Genomic DNA, 13,725 nt, shown 5'->3' with positions numbered 1-13,725 from the left:
GTTTGATGAATTGGTTTATTCTTAGGTGTATGAGGCCCGGGGCCCAGCAGCGGATGTGCTTCCTCAGGCAGCTCAGGAAGTTCAACCTGCCTCTGCAGCTGCTGATCCAGCTCTACGCTGCAATCTGCACATCTGATTCTGTTTACTTTGGCTTGGACACTAAACAAGGCAAGAACAGACTGCAACAGACCGTCAGGAGTGCAGAAAAGATTGCTGGTGCTGGTCCTGTTCGCCATCCGGGACGTGAACACCTCCAGAGTCAGGAAGCAGGCAGGAAACATCACTACAGAACTCTCAATTAATACTTAACACTTACTTACTATCAGAAACAATCCCTGTGGGATAACCCTGTAATACTGAATACCTATTACCTACTGTATGCACTGCATATAAAGTAACTTATTACATTACACATTTAATATTTATTTCAGCCCTCCCTCCAGTCTCCCACACCCTGCACTGCCCATTTTCTTGTTTACAACTTCAGAAACTTTTTTGTATATAAACACAGATATTTTTGTGTCTTTTCTGTTTAGTTTAGTCATATGTTTATATTTATTTAATCAGAGTCAACTTCCTTGAACGCATAAACATATTTAGCCAAGAAAAACCTGGTTTTAGTTAAATTCTGCAATTGTTTGTATTTGAGCTTTTATTCTGAAAAGTATCAACCGGAAGTTACATGACGTACTCTGAGCTAGCTTGACGCGGCTAACGCTGAAGTTCCTCCTCTCGGTACCGACGAGAAAAAGAGATGAAACGTCTTTTTTCTGTCATTTTCTGTTGTTGAACCGCCGCTGACAAACCCCACAGTGCCCGAAATGTCTCCAGGTGGGTCCTTTGTTACTTTTAAACCTCCTACTTTGACATTTTCCCCGCGTTTATACCTGTTATTAACCGAAATGTTTGATTTGTTTTCAGATTTCTGTGCTGAATCATCTCTGAAGAAGCGGAGTTCGCATGAAAACACAAACTAAAAACACCAACAGCAGCGACAGGGACACTTCATTCACATCAGCTAGCTATTAATACTAATTTTCCAGTTCTCTCGTTAGCTTTAGCCACGTTTTATGCGAGTGAAACGATGGCCTTCTTCGTGAAAAAGAAGAAATTTAAGTTCCAGACTCATCTGACCCTGGAGGAGCTGACCGCTGTGCCTTTTGTCAACGGAGTTTTGTTCTGCAAGCTCAGGCTGCTGGATGGAGACTTTGTCGCCACTTCTTCCAGGTAAAAACACCTCAGATCGCACGAAAACAACCTCAGACCTCACCGCATACATGCAAAATACCAGAAAAAGACATTTTAAATTTTTAGTACCTTTAGAAACATGTTTTCCTCTGTTAAAGACACATTAACTCTTTTTACAGCAGTTTAAAGTGTCTTCATGGAGATTTATAGTTAATGTATTGGTTTATTTAATCTGTAATGGAGTTGTTTCATCTGCTGAGCTTGTGTCTCTTGTGTTAAATGTAGTGATTTATGCAGGATTTCTTTGATCATGTGGTTTTTCTTCGTCCTTTTTACTGTTATGAAGATCTAAAATAGACTAAATGCGTTGCTGTTGCATCTTTATAAACTTTACCTTAAAGTCAGAGTTATTTCTTTGAGGTTTTGGAGCTGTGACTGCTATTTTCCTTTCTGAGTAATTGATTATTCCTTTATTCTATGAAATGTAGTGGAAAGCATCCATTCAAACTTTGTTAAATTGTTTGATTTGTCAGTGCATCAGTTCAAAATTCTAAGTTATTGTCAGAAAACAACATTTATTTAAGAAAAGCAGCAAATATTTGACAGTTTTTCTGGTAAAGTGGCAGAAACGATGAATCGATTATCAGACTAGTTCCAGATTAATTCTTCTGGTGATTAATTGACTGATTGTTGTAACTCAAACATGGCTCCTGCACTTGTTTGTGTTGTGTTTGTCTAGTTAAATGCAGTGATTTTGCAGTGAAGGTGAAGGATTTCTCATGTTTTTAGTGGTTTGTTTCTTTCCTTCAGTGCTATAAACGTCTAAATGCCTCTTTTTTAAACTCTTACTGTGTTGTTGCACTGGATTGTTCCAGGTTTTCATGGCACCAGCCTCAGTTTTTGCAGCTCAGACTGAGTCAGATTTAAACGCTGGGTGTTGCCATGTTAAGTGGCCTCTCTGTATCTGTGCTGGCACCTCCACCGGACAACCAGACTAAACACGGCAAAACCTCTCAAACCAGCTCTCACCGGTCGAATTATCTCGTCTGCCAGCTCCAGACCTCCTCAGACTCCACGACCCAGCTGCTGTTTTCAGCTCTCAGCCTCTTGTTTCTGGGTAAAAGACTCGAGGATGAGGTGAAGATGCATTTCTGGGCCTTTTATCTCTAACTCCAGATTTTCCTCCCTCGACTTTGATAACATCAACTTTCATCTCTTCTCACTTCCTCGTCTTTGGTCCAGCAGACGAGATTACACGGCCTCTTCAGATGTCCGTCTCAGAGATCTTAAAAATGGGATATGTTTAAGGCTTGACTTGAAAACCTGCAACACAGTTTCCTGAGTGTTTCAGACAGTTTGTGCCCGAGTGTTGCAAGTTCATTTATCGAGGATGAAAGTCGCGCTTGTTTTATCCGACGTCTGGATGAACCAAGTGAACAAACATCACAGAAAACGTCTCTTTCACTCCACTGCTTTGTTTGTGCTGCTTCTTTTCAAACCCAACCTGAAGCACAAAGCCTGTCTCCTCTCTCTCTGTGTGTCCCAGACTCTGACCTACTAAACTAACCTCAACTTGTAAAGCAATATGAGGCATTATACTGTGAGCCGGCTAAGTGTTTTATTGGCAGGGAATCTTTAAACTGCCCAGAAAAGATGCCAGTTAAACAGGAGCCTGTGCTCGGTGTTAAAACGTCTCTATCGACCCCATCGAGCTGACAGTCGTGTACGTGGATCACGCCTTTAGACCTGCTTTATTCCATTCACACATGCAGTAGATTATTCTTTTAATTAATTATTTATTCCATAAAAAGTCAGAAACTAAGGATGGTTTCCCTCCCAGAGTTCCCAGAGTTCCTTCTTTTGTCCACACGCCGTTAAGTCAGGCAGAGAAAAGCTGAAAATCCTCACGTTTAAGAAGCTGACATGATAAAATGAGTAGTTAAAACAGCTGATAATGTTTTCTGTTGATTGGATTGGATGGTCGTGAAATCATGACATGTTCTCCTGCTTTAGTTCATGAGTTTAGAGTTTGCTGATGCAAAACTTTGCGTTGTGAGATCGTTTATTTTATCGCAGCCTCGTAAAAATGTTTGTTTGACAAATTAAAACTCCCAGTTTGCAGAGGATTAATGAAATTGTCCCTCCCTGCACCCCGTCCCCTCCCCTCTCCTGTCCTGTCCTCAGCGATGTCTGAGGTCTCTGTTCTCTCAGAGGTCATTCTCCTCTCTGGAGGTTATATAACAGCTCAGATTCCCTCCCTCCCTCCCTCCTCATCTCCGTTATCATCTCTGTGGCTGAAAACAAGGCCCCTCTCAGAGGAGGAGGCGACGGCGGCGCAGGGAGGCTCCCACCGCGGGCGGACAGAGATTAGCGTTATGTCACAGATCTGACAAACCCGGTCTTTGTACGAGGGGGGACTGGGCCTTGTTGTGGGTCGGGAACAGTGATTAACAGCGAGCTCGCCCAGGGGACTCGTGAAAAGTCCTCGTTGGCTGGAGGCAGACGGGATCACATGCTGCGAGCGTGACCGTCCAGCTCTCAGACCGATGCGTCTGGGCGGGAGCCTGGAAAACATTGCTGCATATTTAATTTCCTCACCACTTTGTTCTCAGTTAAACATCTCAGTTTTTCCCTCATGTAAAATAGACGCTGCGGGTCACGACCTCACAGGGCCGCAGCCATTTTTAACCACGGTTTTCTGTGCATGATGACGGCGGTGTCCTCGTGTGTCCCACGTTCCTTCCTGGTTCTCTGCACCCTGAAGAATGAATGCAGTCAAGCACATGAACAGTGGGGACATTATATCAGGATGTGATCAGCGTCAGACAACAGTGGAAAGTTTTGCAGAGAAACTAATTGGAGATATCAGGGCTGCTGCTACAGTCTGATTAAACTTAGTTATGTTTGCATTGTGCAAAATCAGCCGTCAAGGGTGATTCTCTGGCGGTGTGGCGTCTTCAGACGTCTTGTTTTGTCTGAAGATTACGCAGAGAAAAGAGGCAAATCCTCAAATCGAATCGAGGGAAACAAATCGAAATATTTCTTCTTCCTTTGCACATAAAGGGACAAACTTACACAACATAACACAACAGGGAGTTGTCTCGCTTGTCGTGATGTAACCCACTTAACGACCGATGTCCCCACAGACAGACAGACTGACAGAGGACCTTTGTGCTCCGTCGCCTCGGTTCAACTTGTGGTTTTACAGTTTTAGTGATACAACAACATAAAACAGTGCTGTGCATTTATAACAACTGGACATGGCAAACAAAAAGAGAAGCCAGAGGCTGAAGTTACATAAAACTCGTCATGCATGTTCGGTTTTCTCAGAAATTCAGCTGGACAAAGTGTTTTAACTGTTCTTAGAAACAAAATTACAAGAAAGTTGACCGAAGCAAAGCTGAGCTTGTTTTCTGAGAACATTTTTATAGTGTTTTAGTTTTGTAAAAGCTCTGCATCTTACCAGGTTATTACCTAAATACTTAATGAACTAAATCCTCATTCAGATCCAGTGAGACAGGAACATTCACCCTTAAAAAACGTCTCTAATGGGTTTGAAAATTATGCAAAACATCACCTGTACTGTATCTCATTAAGACGACAAGCAGGTGCAGATTTTTAGATTACAGTTAGATTTCTCGAGCTGTATCAGCACTGGAAAACGTCCACGTACGCCCAGCCGGTCAGATTTTACTGATGGTTAATGTGTTTTCACTCTGAGCAGCTTCAGACAACAGATGGTCTCCATCCTGATTTGGCAGGAAAACCTGGTTCAGCCTTTATCAGCTACGTCTTGTTTTTACTTTGACATTTTAAAGTTTACGTTCCTTTTTTTAAATCCATACTGTTTATGACATTTCCAGAGCTACGACTCTGCATGAAGCTGGTTGTAAATAATGTGAAGACACAACCATAACAACCTGACTGTGGCTGCAGTGATCCAAAGGGGAGATAGAGGGGATTTTTGTGTTTAAAAGTCAAGAAAAAACAGGAATGTTGGAGCAGTAAGAGGCTGAAACACCTGAGGAGAGTTCAGAGAGGTGGAAGAAGAAGAAGAAGTAAAGTCTGAGTGAGTTTCTGATGTGGCAGCGTGGACACATTGTGTTCATTTCCTGCTCAGATAATGATTTAACCTCAGCGGCACACTCACATGTGTCGTGGGTTTTCACAAAGTCAAATGAGGCGTAAACGGTTCAGTCGGGTTTTCTGTTTTCTGAAATCAAAAGTATCAAACACAGCACCCCACAGCTGAAGAGTATGTCTCTAAATGTTTAGTTTTGAACAATTAACAATCAAAAAATCCAAATATGTTTAGTTAAGATCATGTATTAAAAGGAAAAGCATCAATCTTCTTATTTTAACAGCTGGAACTGGTAAATATTTGGTGCTTTGATTATTTTTAGTGCATCAGTTTTGGAAAACTGCTTCCACTGACGACATTTTTGTTCTTTTTGCTAGAAAATTATCCAACTGTTTATCTTTCATTGTTCATTTTGTTTATTTCAAACCCAAAGATTAGTCACACAAGAGTCCAGATCAAGACAATTAATAATTCTCGACCCACAAACTAATGATTTCCTTTGTAGTTTCTAGTTGTGTCATCTCCACCTTTTCCTCTACAGTGAAGCTAATGAGTAAAATGTTATAATAGCTGACATGAACTTTAAACACGGCTGATAATAACGACTGTTCCTGAAGCTGAAATCTGACACTGCCCTCGTCCAGTGTCGTGTCGTGTCGTGTGACAGTGTTCACAGATTTTCCCAGAAGGAAGGTTCAGGATGTAGTTCTCAGGGCCCTCAGGAGTACCAGGAACCTTTCGGGTGGAGTTGGCAGAGCTTCCTGCCTGTCTCTTGTCCGGCGTCACCGGCACTTGACTGGTTTGAGTTGTTGTAAACGGCCTCGTTGAAGGTTTTAAGTGACTCTTCTTCGTCCTCTGTGGTGTCCCTTTGCATCATTTTTAAGTTTCTCCCTGATGGATTCTTGAGCCCTGACGTGTTCTCTTAAATAGACAGGCATGCCGCTCTGTACATACCACACCGCTCACATGTTCAACACGTGTGCAGTAGACATGTGGCTACGAGCTGATGATGAAATTTACGTCATGTGACTCTCAAAAGTATAAATCTGGGTTTGAAGTGCACCGTGTAAAATCCGGTTCAGTCCAGGTTTTGAATCCTGTCTGTCTTGCATTCAAAAAATGTTTAATAAGGAATGTAAATGTTTTAATTAGTCAGTTATTTTCCCTCTAAGTCTCTCAGGTCCTGTTTTGTTGTGTTAACAGTATGTGATTGTTTAATTTAATGATGTGTTTCTTATATAACACCTAGTTTTTGTTGCTGGTTTGGTCGTGAATTGTGTCTTCCTGGTTAAATAAGAGATACATAAAATAAATAAAGATGTATCAGCTGGGTTGTGACAGGTGGGTCCTGGGTCCAGACAGTTCTCAGGTCATTTGTCGTAGATTTGTGATTCCTTTTGCAGATTTTACACTTGATTTTTTTGAGGATTGTCGTCTCAGATGCTTGATTTTTTTTCCACCTCCTGCTCGCACAGTTGTAACTTCTTTCACGAGGTCTCTTTTCTGGAATAACTAATACTGATTCTTGTTGCTGCGTGGAGAATAATGTTGGATTACTGTTTCTTATTTAATGGGCTATTTGCGATCTTTGCGTCTCCACCACTAAGCTTCCAACTGGTCATTTCATTTAGCTCTGAGCTCTTCTACAAAAGCCTTTCTTCTTAGAAAGTTAGTGAGAGTTTGAAAGAGCGTGAGTAGAAACACAACGAGGCTGTAAAGGTGGACTGGTGAGTAGATGGGTTTTCATGTTAACGTCCCCGACAACCTCTGTAGTCTCATTTAGACACTCGTTAGCAACCGCCTTTTTTAAGACACGTAAAAGCTTCAAACATCAGGAGTGGGGGATTTACTGACCCATTTTATGTTGGAGAATAAAACCTGAAAATGTCTTGAGCTTGTGTTAAAACCACAGACCTTATTTCAGACATTTAACCAGAAACACACTGACTCTGGGACGAGGGAACAGGAAGTGCTAACGTGCTAACATGCTAAATTACTAAATTACTTCCTGGTTTTAGGACTCGTTCCTGCACCACTCTGTTCTGCTGTTGCATCACTTTACACTTGTAGCATGGAGCAGATGCATCACACAGACAGTATGTGTTCGTCTGGGGAGCTAATTTGACAATAACGCTGCTTCTCTGGAGAGTTTTCTCGCCAACGCTGAGGCACAGGACAGAGGATACCTTGATGTGGCGCTGATGCAGTGTTAAGGTTCACACACAGTAAAAATGTGCACTTGTGTATCATTTGTTGCTGTGCATGGACTCTGTGAGGAGCAACAGGGAATTGGTTTTGTGTAATCAGTTGATTATTTTAGGAGCAGTTCCATCCAACAGCCCCATGAGTGTTGTTGGCTTGAGTGAAGCAGCCAGGGAGTTCAGTGGAAACACGAGCTGGAAACCAGCAAGTTATTAAATCACCTTATCATCAACATGTATGTGCAGAGCTTTCAGGCTCAAGAAAGCTGTGAGGAGAGAGTGTCACTTCTTTCACCTGGTCGACAAACTCCTCAGAGCCTGGACACTTTGGCATGTGAGTGAAGAGAGGGAAGAGCTGAGTGAAAAGGAAGGAAGGAAGGAAGAAGTCCAGAGAGGAGCGAGTTCGCGGGGAGAGTTAGAAAATCGACCAGGGGGACGAGCGGACTCTCAGCAGCTGTTTCCTGTTTTCATCTCACTTTTCCAGCCGTTAGCGTTTTGGTGGGATGTGAGGGGAGGTGTGTGTGTATGTATGGGGTGTGGGGGTGTTTTTTTGGATGTTATCCCTCTGGTTTCTGGCCAGGTAATCAAAACGAGCTCGCCTCCTTTCAGGGGAGTTCCTGTGAAAATTGATTGTCGGAGCCTCTCACTCTATGACTGACCTTTTTATCTCCATGTTTTTATGAAGCTTTGATTTGGCACAAAGTGAAGAAAATTCGATCCTGTGACATAACTGAACTCCACGTTTTCCTCCTCAGTCATGTGGAGTTAACTGCTGATAACTCACTGAGCTCAGGAGACCTGTTGTTTATCTTATTAATGAATAACTTCGGTTGCAGCACTTTGAGATTACAGCAGCTCCATTACCACAGAGGCCAAACTCAGTTTAGGTTCATGTAGCCACAATAAAAGGATGAAGCGAGTTGTCCAGTTAAAAATGGCCTGAACTGTCAGATTAAGCTTAAACTGTGAGCTGCTTCAAGGTTTAATCTGTTTATTTTATTCCTAAACTGACCAATGGTTTATTGTTTAAGCAGCAACACAGATAAATGATTAGTTTGTCTGTTATCAAAGAAACTTTCTTCTTCTCTCTGTTGGATCATTGGAAAATCTGGTTTTTATACAAATATTCAGCTGGAAACTTTTCTGATATTGTATGGGCTTAGCAGTTAATTAATTAAATAATAATTGAGCCTAAAAAGTAATCAAAATCATAGCTGCAGCCCTGCTAATAAACATCTTGTTTAAGGAGGTACAGTCACTAAATTCTACCAAAAACACAACAATCTTACCTAATTAAAGCTGTAAAGCTGGTGTTGCTACAAGGTTAGCATTCGGGCTAGCCAGCTGAGAATAATGTGAGAACCTCTGAGATAAACATGGTGATTTTACTGTCACATAATCAGAGACTTAACAAAGCTCCTCCTGAGCCACAGACAACACGTTATATCACTGTTTTCTCAGGCTCAGCAGCTCTGCCGGTGATTATTTATCTGACATTAATGTGTGAAATTGATGTTTATTTGACTGAATGTTGTTTGTTTAGTTGCTGCTTTAATGGATAATTAAACATCTGAACATGTAGTTGTTTAAATATCGTCATTGAGGATTGACCTCGTGACCTTTCGGGTACATCCTCCGCTCTGACTCCTCGACCGCCCCCACACCCTGACGTCACACGCCCCCCCTGCAGGATCTGTCTGCTTCCTCAGCACTCTGCTCCCGGGGCTGTTAATCTGAGCCGTCGATGTGACGTGACCCGACCCGGTCAGTCGGTTCGGCTGCTGTTTGTGTTTCTGCTGCGACCGGGGGGCCCACCCCACCACCCAGGAGGCACCCAGCCAAACCAGGATGGGAGATAAGGATCCCGTCCTGCTGCATCGCTGACATGTTGAGTCATCACATGCTGGGGGGGCAGCTCAAATCAGGGAGCAGTTTCAGACTTTGAGGGTGCAGTCTCGTTGTTTTCTGTTTAACCATCTAACTTAAAGACTTTCACAGGAGAAACACGGACTCAGAAACAGCTCGATTACTGGACAGAGTTTTTACGACCTGTCGTCTCGCCAGATTACGGATTTTTGGCAGCAGGGAGAAGGTCAAAACAAATCTGATTCCAGTTCCTGTAACTTTAGCTCAGCACGACAGATTCACTATATTTAATCATGTCAGGTTTTCCAAGCAGCAGGTTAAACAGCTGATTTGTAGATGTCAGGTTCTACACCTCAGGCTGTGCCGCCCGGTTCAGAGAAAGAAGAAATATGTTGTAAATAGAAGAAGTAGATAGTAAAAAAAATCCTTGATAAACTGCCCAAGGCATCGTAAACAAATAAAAAAGTTTACAACATGTAAATTATGAAGCAGTACACATAAGAAACTGTAGTTAAACAATAATTTAATTATACTAATATTTACGCTCATATTCTGCGTAGACAAATAAATACCCTGCACTAAATAGAAACTAAAAACTCAGCTATTCAGGCACCTGAAGCTCGTCCTTCTCTTCCCATGTTTCCTCTCCTTATCTCCACAGAAAATAATCTTCATATCCTCCTTCTTCCTCTCGTTACTCCCTCCTCTGCTTTCTCCAGTGTTTTTTTATTTTGAAGAATATAATCCTCTCAATCTGTTCTCCAGCTCTTATTTGCTTTCTTACCACTTCCTAATCTTTCCTGGATGTGATACAGTCACAGGAATATTTTGACTCTTGCCCTCCTTTCTTTAATTTGTGTGTAATTGTTGATGATGTAGGAATGTGAGCCTGCTCCATATAAAGGGGGTTATATTACTGGTTTTATGATCTGCGTTTTTGATTTGGTTTGAGGTTCTTGGACTGAGTTGATTTCTGGATGAATTGTAGAAGTGCCACTCTTTCCTGAGCTGCTGCTCCTCCGTCTTCAGGATGTAGGACGCATGAGGTTTTGCTCTATTTTCAGCTGTCTGAAATTATGTTTAGTCGAGGGACACTGCAGTTTTCTGTTTGAAATAACACTAATTAGATTAAACTGTACATTTATAATGAAAGGACGGCCTGCAGGACAAGTGCAAGGAAGAGGAACACGCACAGTGACGGCCTTTGTGTTCGTTTTTCTGTGCAGGCGTTATCACATCAGTCGTCTGTTCACGTGAGCTGTGTGCAGCTGCACTCTGCTGAAGTGCTGCTCCTATCTCGTCTTTTATTTTTGGATGAGTCTCTGTGAAGCCTTTACACACTTTAAACTCTCAAAAGATGCCCAGAAACATCCAAAATATGCAAACTGTAAAGAATCAGAGAACACCTACCTTCACCAAGACTTTTAGCTGTGGGTATTGACTGGTTATAAATTGATGAGATTATTTGTTTTTAGATTGATTAGATCATTTTTCAAGTAAGGATTTGCACCTTTTTCTGTTTTAAATTTAATATCCTTTTGAATCATTGGTTGGCAAAAACAAACCACTTGAAGACATTGCCTTGGATTTTAGGAGCTTGTCACTATTTTCTGATATTTTAAAGATCAAATGATTAACTGAGACAAGATAACTGATCATGAAAGCAATTAGTATGTGCAGCACTAAATTAAAACGATCAATTTTACCTGATAAATGTCTAATAACACAACTACCAGTGACCAGCAGTGCACAGGATTCTTTGCTTTTTCATTTTAGTGAATTTAAATGAAATATTGCTGTGACTGGCATTTTAATCAATACAACTTACAAGTATTTAATCGACATGAAGAAGTAAAAAGCTGGAACAAAACATGTTTGATATTTTTTCATCATGTTAGTTGAAACATTTATCGATTAACAAAATGGTCAAACAGCTGATGATTTTCCTGCAAACTGACTGACTGTTTCAGCCCTTTGTTGCATAATAAATGCAGTCGGTGTTGCTCTCCTCCTCTGCTGAATCAGACACGATTACAGAGTAAACAACAGCCTCACTTGTTAAATATGCAGCCTTTGCTGTGAGCTGTTGTTTTTCTGTGACAGTTCACGGCTCTCGTACACGTCGTATGAAGGCCTCTCACGCCGCGGGATCTGATTAAATATTGGATATTTATCTGGTTCAGATCAGACTTGAGACAGTGTGAGTGCTGTTTTTGTTGTTTTCATAACAAAAGATCTGAGTCACATGTGAGAGAAAAAGAGTCAGAGCTGGTGTAAAAGCTCTCAGGATTTTCTGTTAAATGTTACACCCCGGCCTCCTCCTGCACAAAAACGAGAATAAAGGAGGTGCAAAGGTTGCAGGTGAGATTAAAAAACAAACGGCGGCAGGGCTTATAAAAACGTCTGAGGCTGAAAGAGAGAGTGTTGTTGGTGCGAGCGCCTCCTCCTCCTCCTCCTCCTTCTCCTCCTCCTCCTCCTCCGAGCTGCTGGCAGAGCGTGGATTTGAGGAGTGTGAGGTTTCCATGGAGCCTGAACAAAGCCATCTGGACTGAGGAATGTGGTTTGGGAACGCTCCCCGTTACACACTGGAGAACCAATAGCGTGGGGGGGTTCTGATAAGAGCTGAGACCGAGTGTGTGTGTGTGTGTGTGTGTGTGTGTGTGTGTGTGTGTGTGTGTGTGTTCTTTTGTGTCTCTACTCTTCTGAGAACCTCATTTGTTTCCAGGGATAGATGGATGAGGAACATTTTCACCTCCTTTCTCGTCTTTAAAGTGTTCGTTCAGGACTAGGATTTTGGTTTAGGGTTACAAATGATTGGCAACATGCTTTGTGTTTTTGTGTTTTTGTCTTTTCTTGTTGTTGTGAGTCATGATTTTTGTTTAAGCAAACCCAGACCTGACATTCATTTCATTTGATGGAGTAATATTTGTAGACATTCTGGTTTAAATAAAGGAACAAAGCCATGTTGAGTTAGCAGGACTAATACCTGTTTATATCAGCAGTAAAAAACATCTCTAACATTCAATTTATAAGGACATTAAACAGAGAAAAGCAATAAAACTTTATTTGAAAAGCTGCAATCAACAAATGTTTAGTATTTTTACTCGGTTTCTTGTTGATTTACTTTTTGATTGATTGCCAGATCATTTTAGCTTCATAAAACAGCAAATAAAAAGAATTTTTGAGCTAAAATAACCTTTTGCCCTGTCAATAATTTGTATTTATCATCTGTAACTGGCTATAATTATGTTAAAGCAACACCTGACCATAGATAACCACAGATGTCCTCAATGGAAGATGTTACTCTTTACTAAAAATCATAAACGTGCAGGATTAATATAGTAAAACCTTTCGTTCAACCAAAGCAAAAGCAAAGTGGAAGTAGTTCAGCTTTGACGTGTTTCCTCAGAAAACTGTGAACAGCTGATTCAAAGTGTTTGACTGAAGGAAGAGAAAGAAGGAAGGAAATAAAGTGATAGAAATCACACAGCACGTCGCAGAGAGACGGTGGATAGTGGTTGAATTGGACGGAAGGGGGGGAGGGGAGTGTGACGAGCAGCTGCTGTTAGTCTGTACTATAGACTGTGTGTGTGTGTGTGTGTGTGTGTGTGTGTGTTGTTATACATGTGTCATTTGCACCTTCTGTCTCTCACAAAAACCCTTTAAACTGCCTCATGTTCACTGTAGAAACTCATTGGCTCTTTGTGGAGGGAAACAGGTTGATGCTAACTTCTAAAACTAAACTTGTGCAATACATATCTCTGCTCCTGTGATGTATTTTATTCATTTCAGTGCTTGAAAATTTATTCTAATTAACATTTATTGCCTATTTGTTGTATTTCCACCATAGAAAATCTTGCAAAAATGCATCAAATACAGCCCACAGTCAGGGCATTTTGTTTTATCTCCACATCAGGATAAACTTCAGACCGGAATTTCACATATAAACGTCTTCATTAATCACCGGGTGGAAGCTCAAATCGTACTTTTTGTTCTCTGATCTACTTCTGGCAATGAAAACCTTTCCCTTTCCTTCCTGATTTGCTGATGGCGACGAGCGTTGATGTGGCGATAGCAGTCGAACATAATCTGTCTGATCAAACTCTACACACTACATCTATGTTTTTCTGGAGTTGGCGTTGGCTTTGGATAAAACTTCTCACCTTCCTCTTAAAAGCAGAATCACACCCCTACCACGAAGCCCTGAGTGTGTGATTTATAATGTGCTGCAATTAAGGAGGCGTCATGCAGTTTAAATGACTCCAGAAACATTTGGGCTGTTCAGTTGATCCACTTCTCCTCAGCATGACGTTGGACCCACTCCAGTGAAAGATTCCAAAATGAGCTGTTTGCCATTTAAAAGGAGAAAAACACGACTTTTTCACCCTT

General features: G+C 41.4%; 1 protein-coding gene across 1 annotated transcript in view; it reads left to right on the top strand.

Annotated features, from left to right (window-relative positions):
* The first annotated feature begins 673 nt into the window (after nt 1-673).
* LOC108881619 (protein FAM102A) overlaps nt 674-13,725 on the top strand; it is a 28,877-nt gene continuing 15,825 nt past the window's right edge. The window contains exons 1-2 of the mRNA XM_018673673.2: nt 674-831; nt 922-1,227. Of these exons, the coding sequence (XP_018529189.1) occupies nt 1,085-1,227 (143 nt within the window). The 5' untranslated portion in view covers nt 674-831; nt 922-1,084. The remainder of the gene's footprint in view (nt 832-921; nt 1,228-13,725) is intronic.

Source organism: Lates calcarifer, linkage group LG13 (assembly GCF_001640805.2).
Source record: "Lates calcarifer isolate ASB-BC8 linkage group LG13, TLL_Latcal_v3, whole genome shotgun sequence".
In the NCBI taxonomy this organism is placed as follows: domain Eukaryota; kingdom Metazoa; phylum Chordata; class Actinopteri; family Centropomidae; genus Lates; species Lates calcarifer.
Note: the sequence above shows the minus strand (reverse complement) of the source record. Positions and strands in the feature narration are given on the sequence as shown.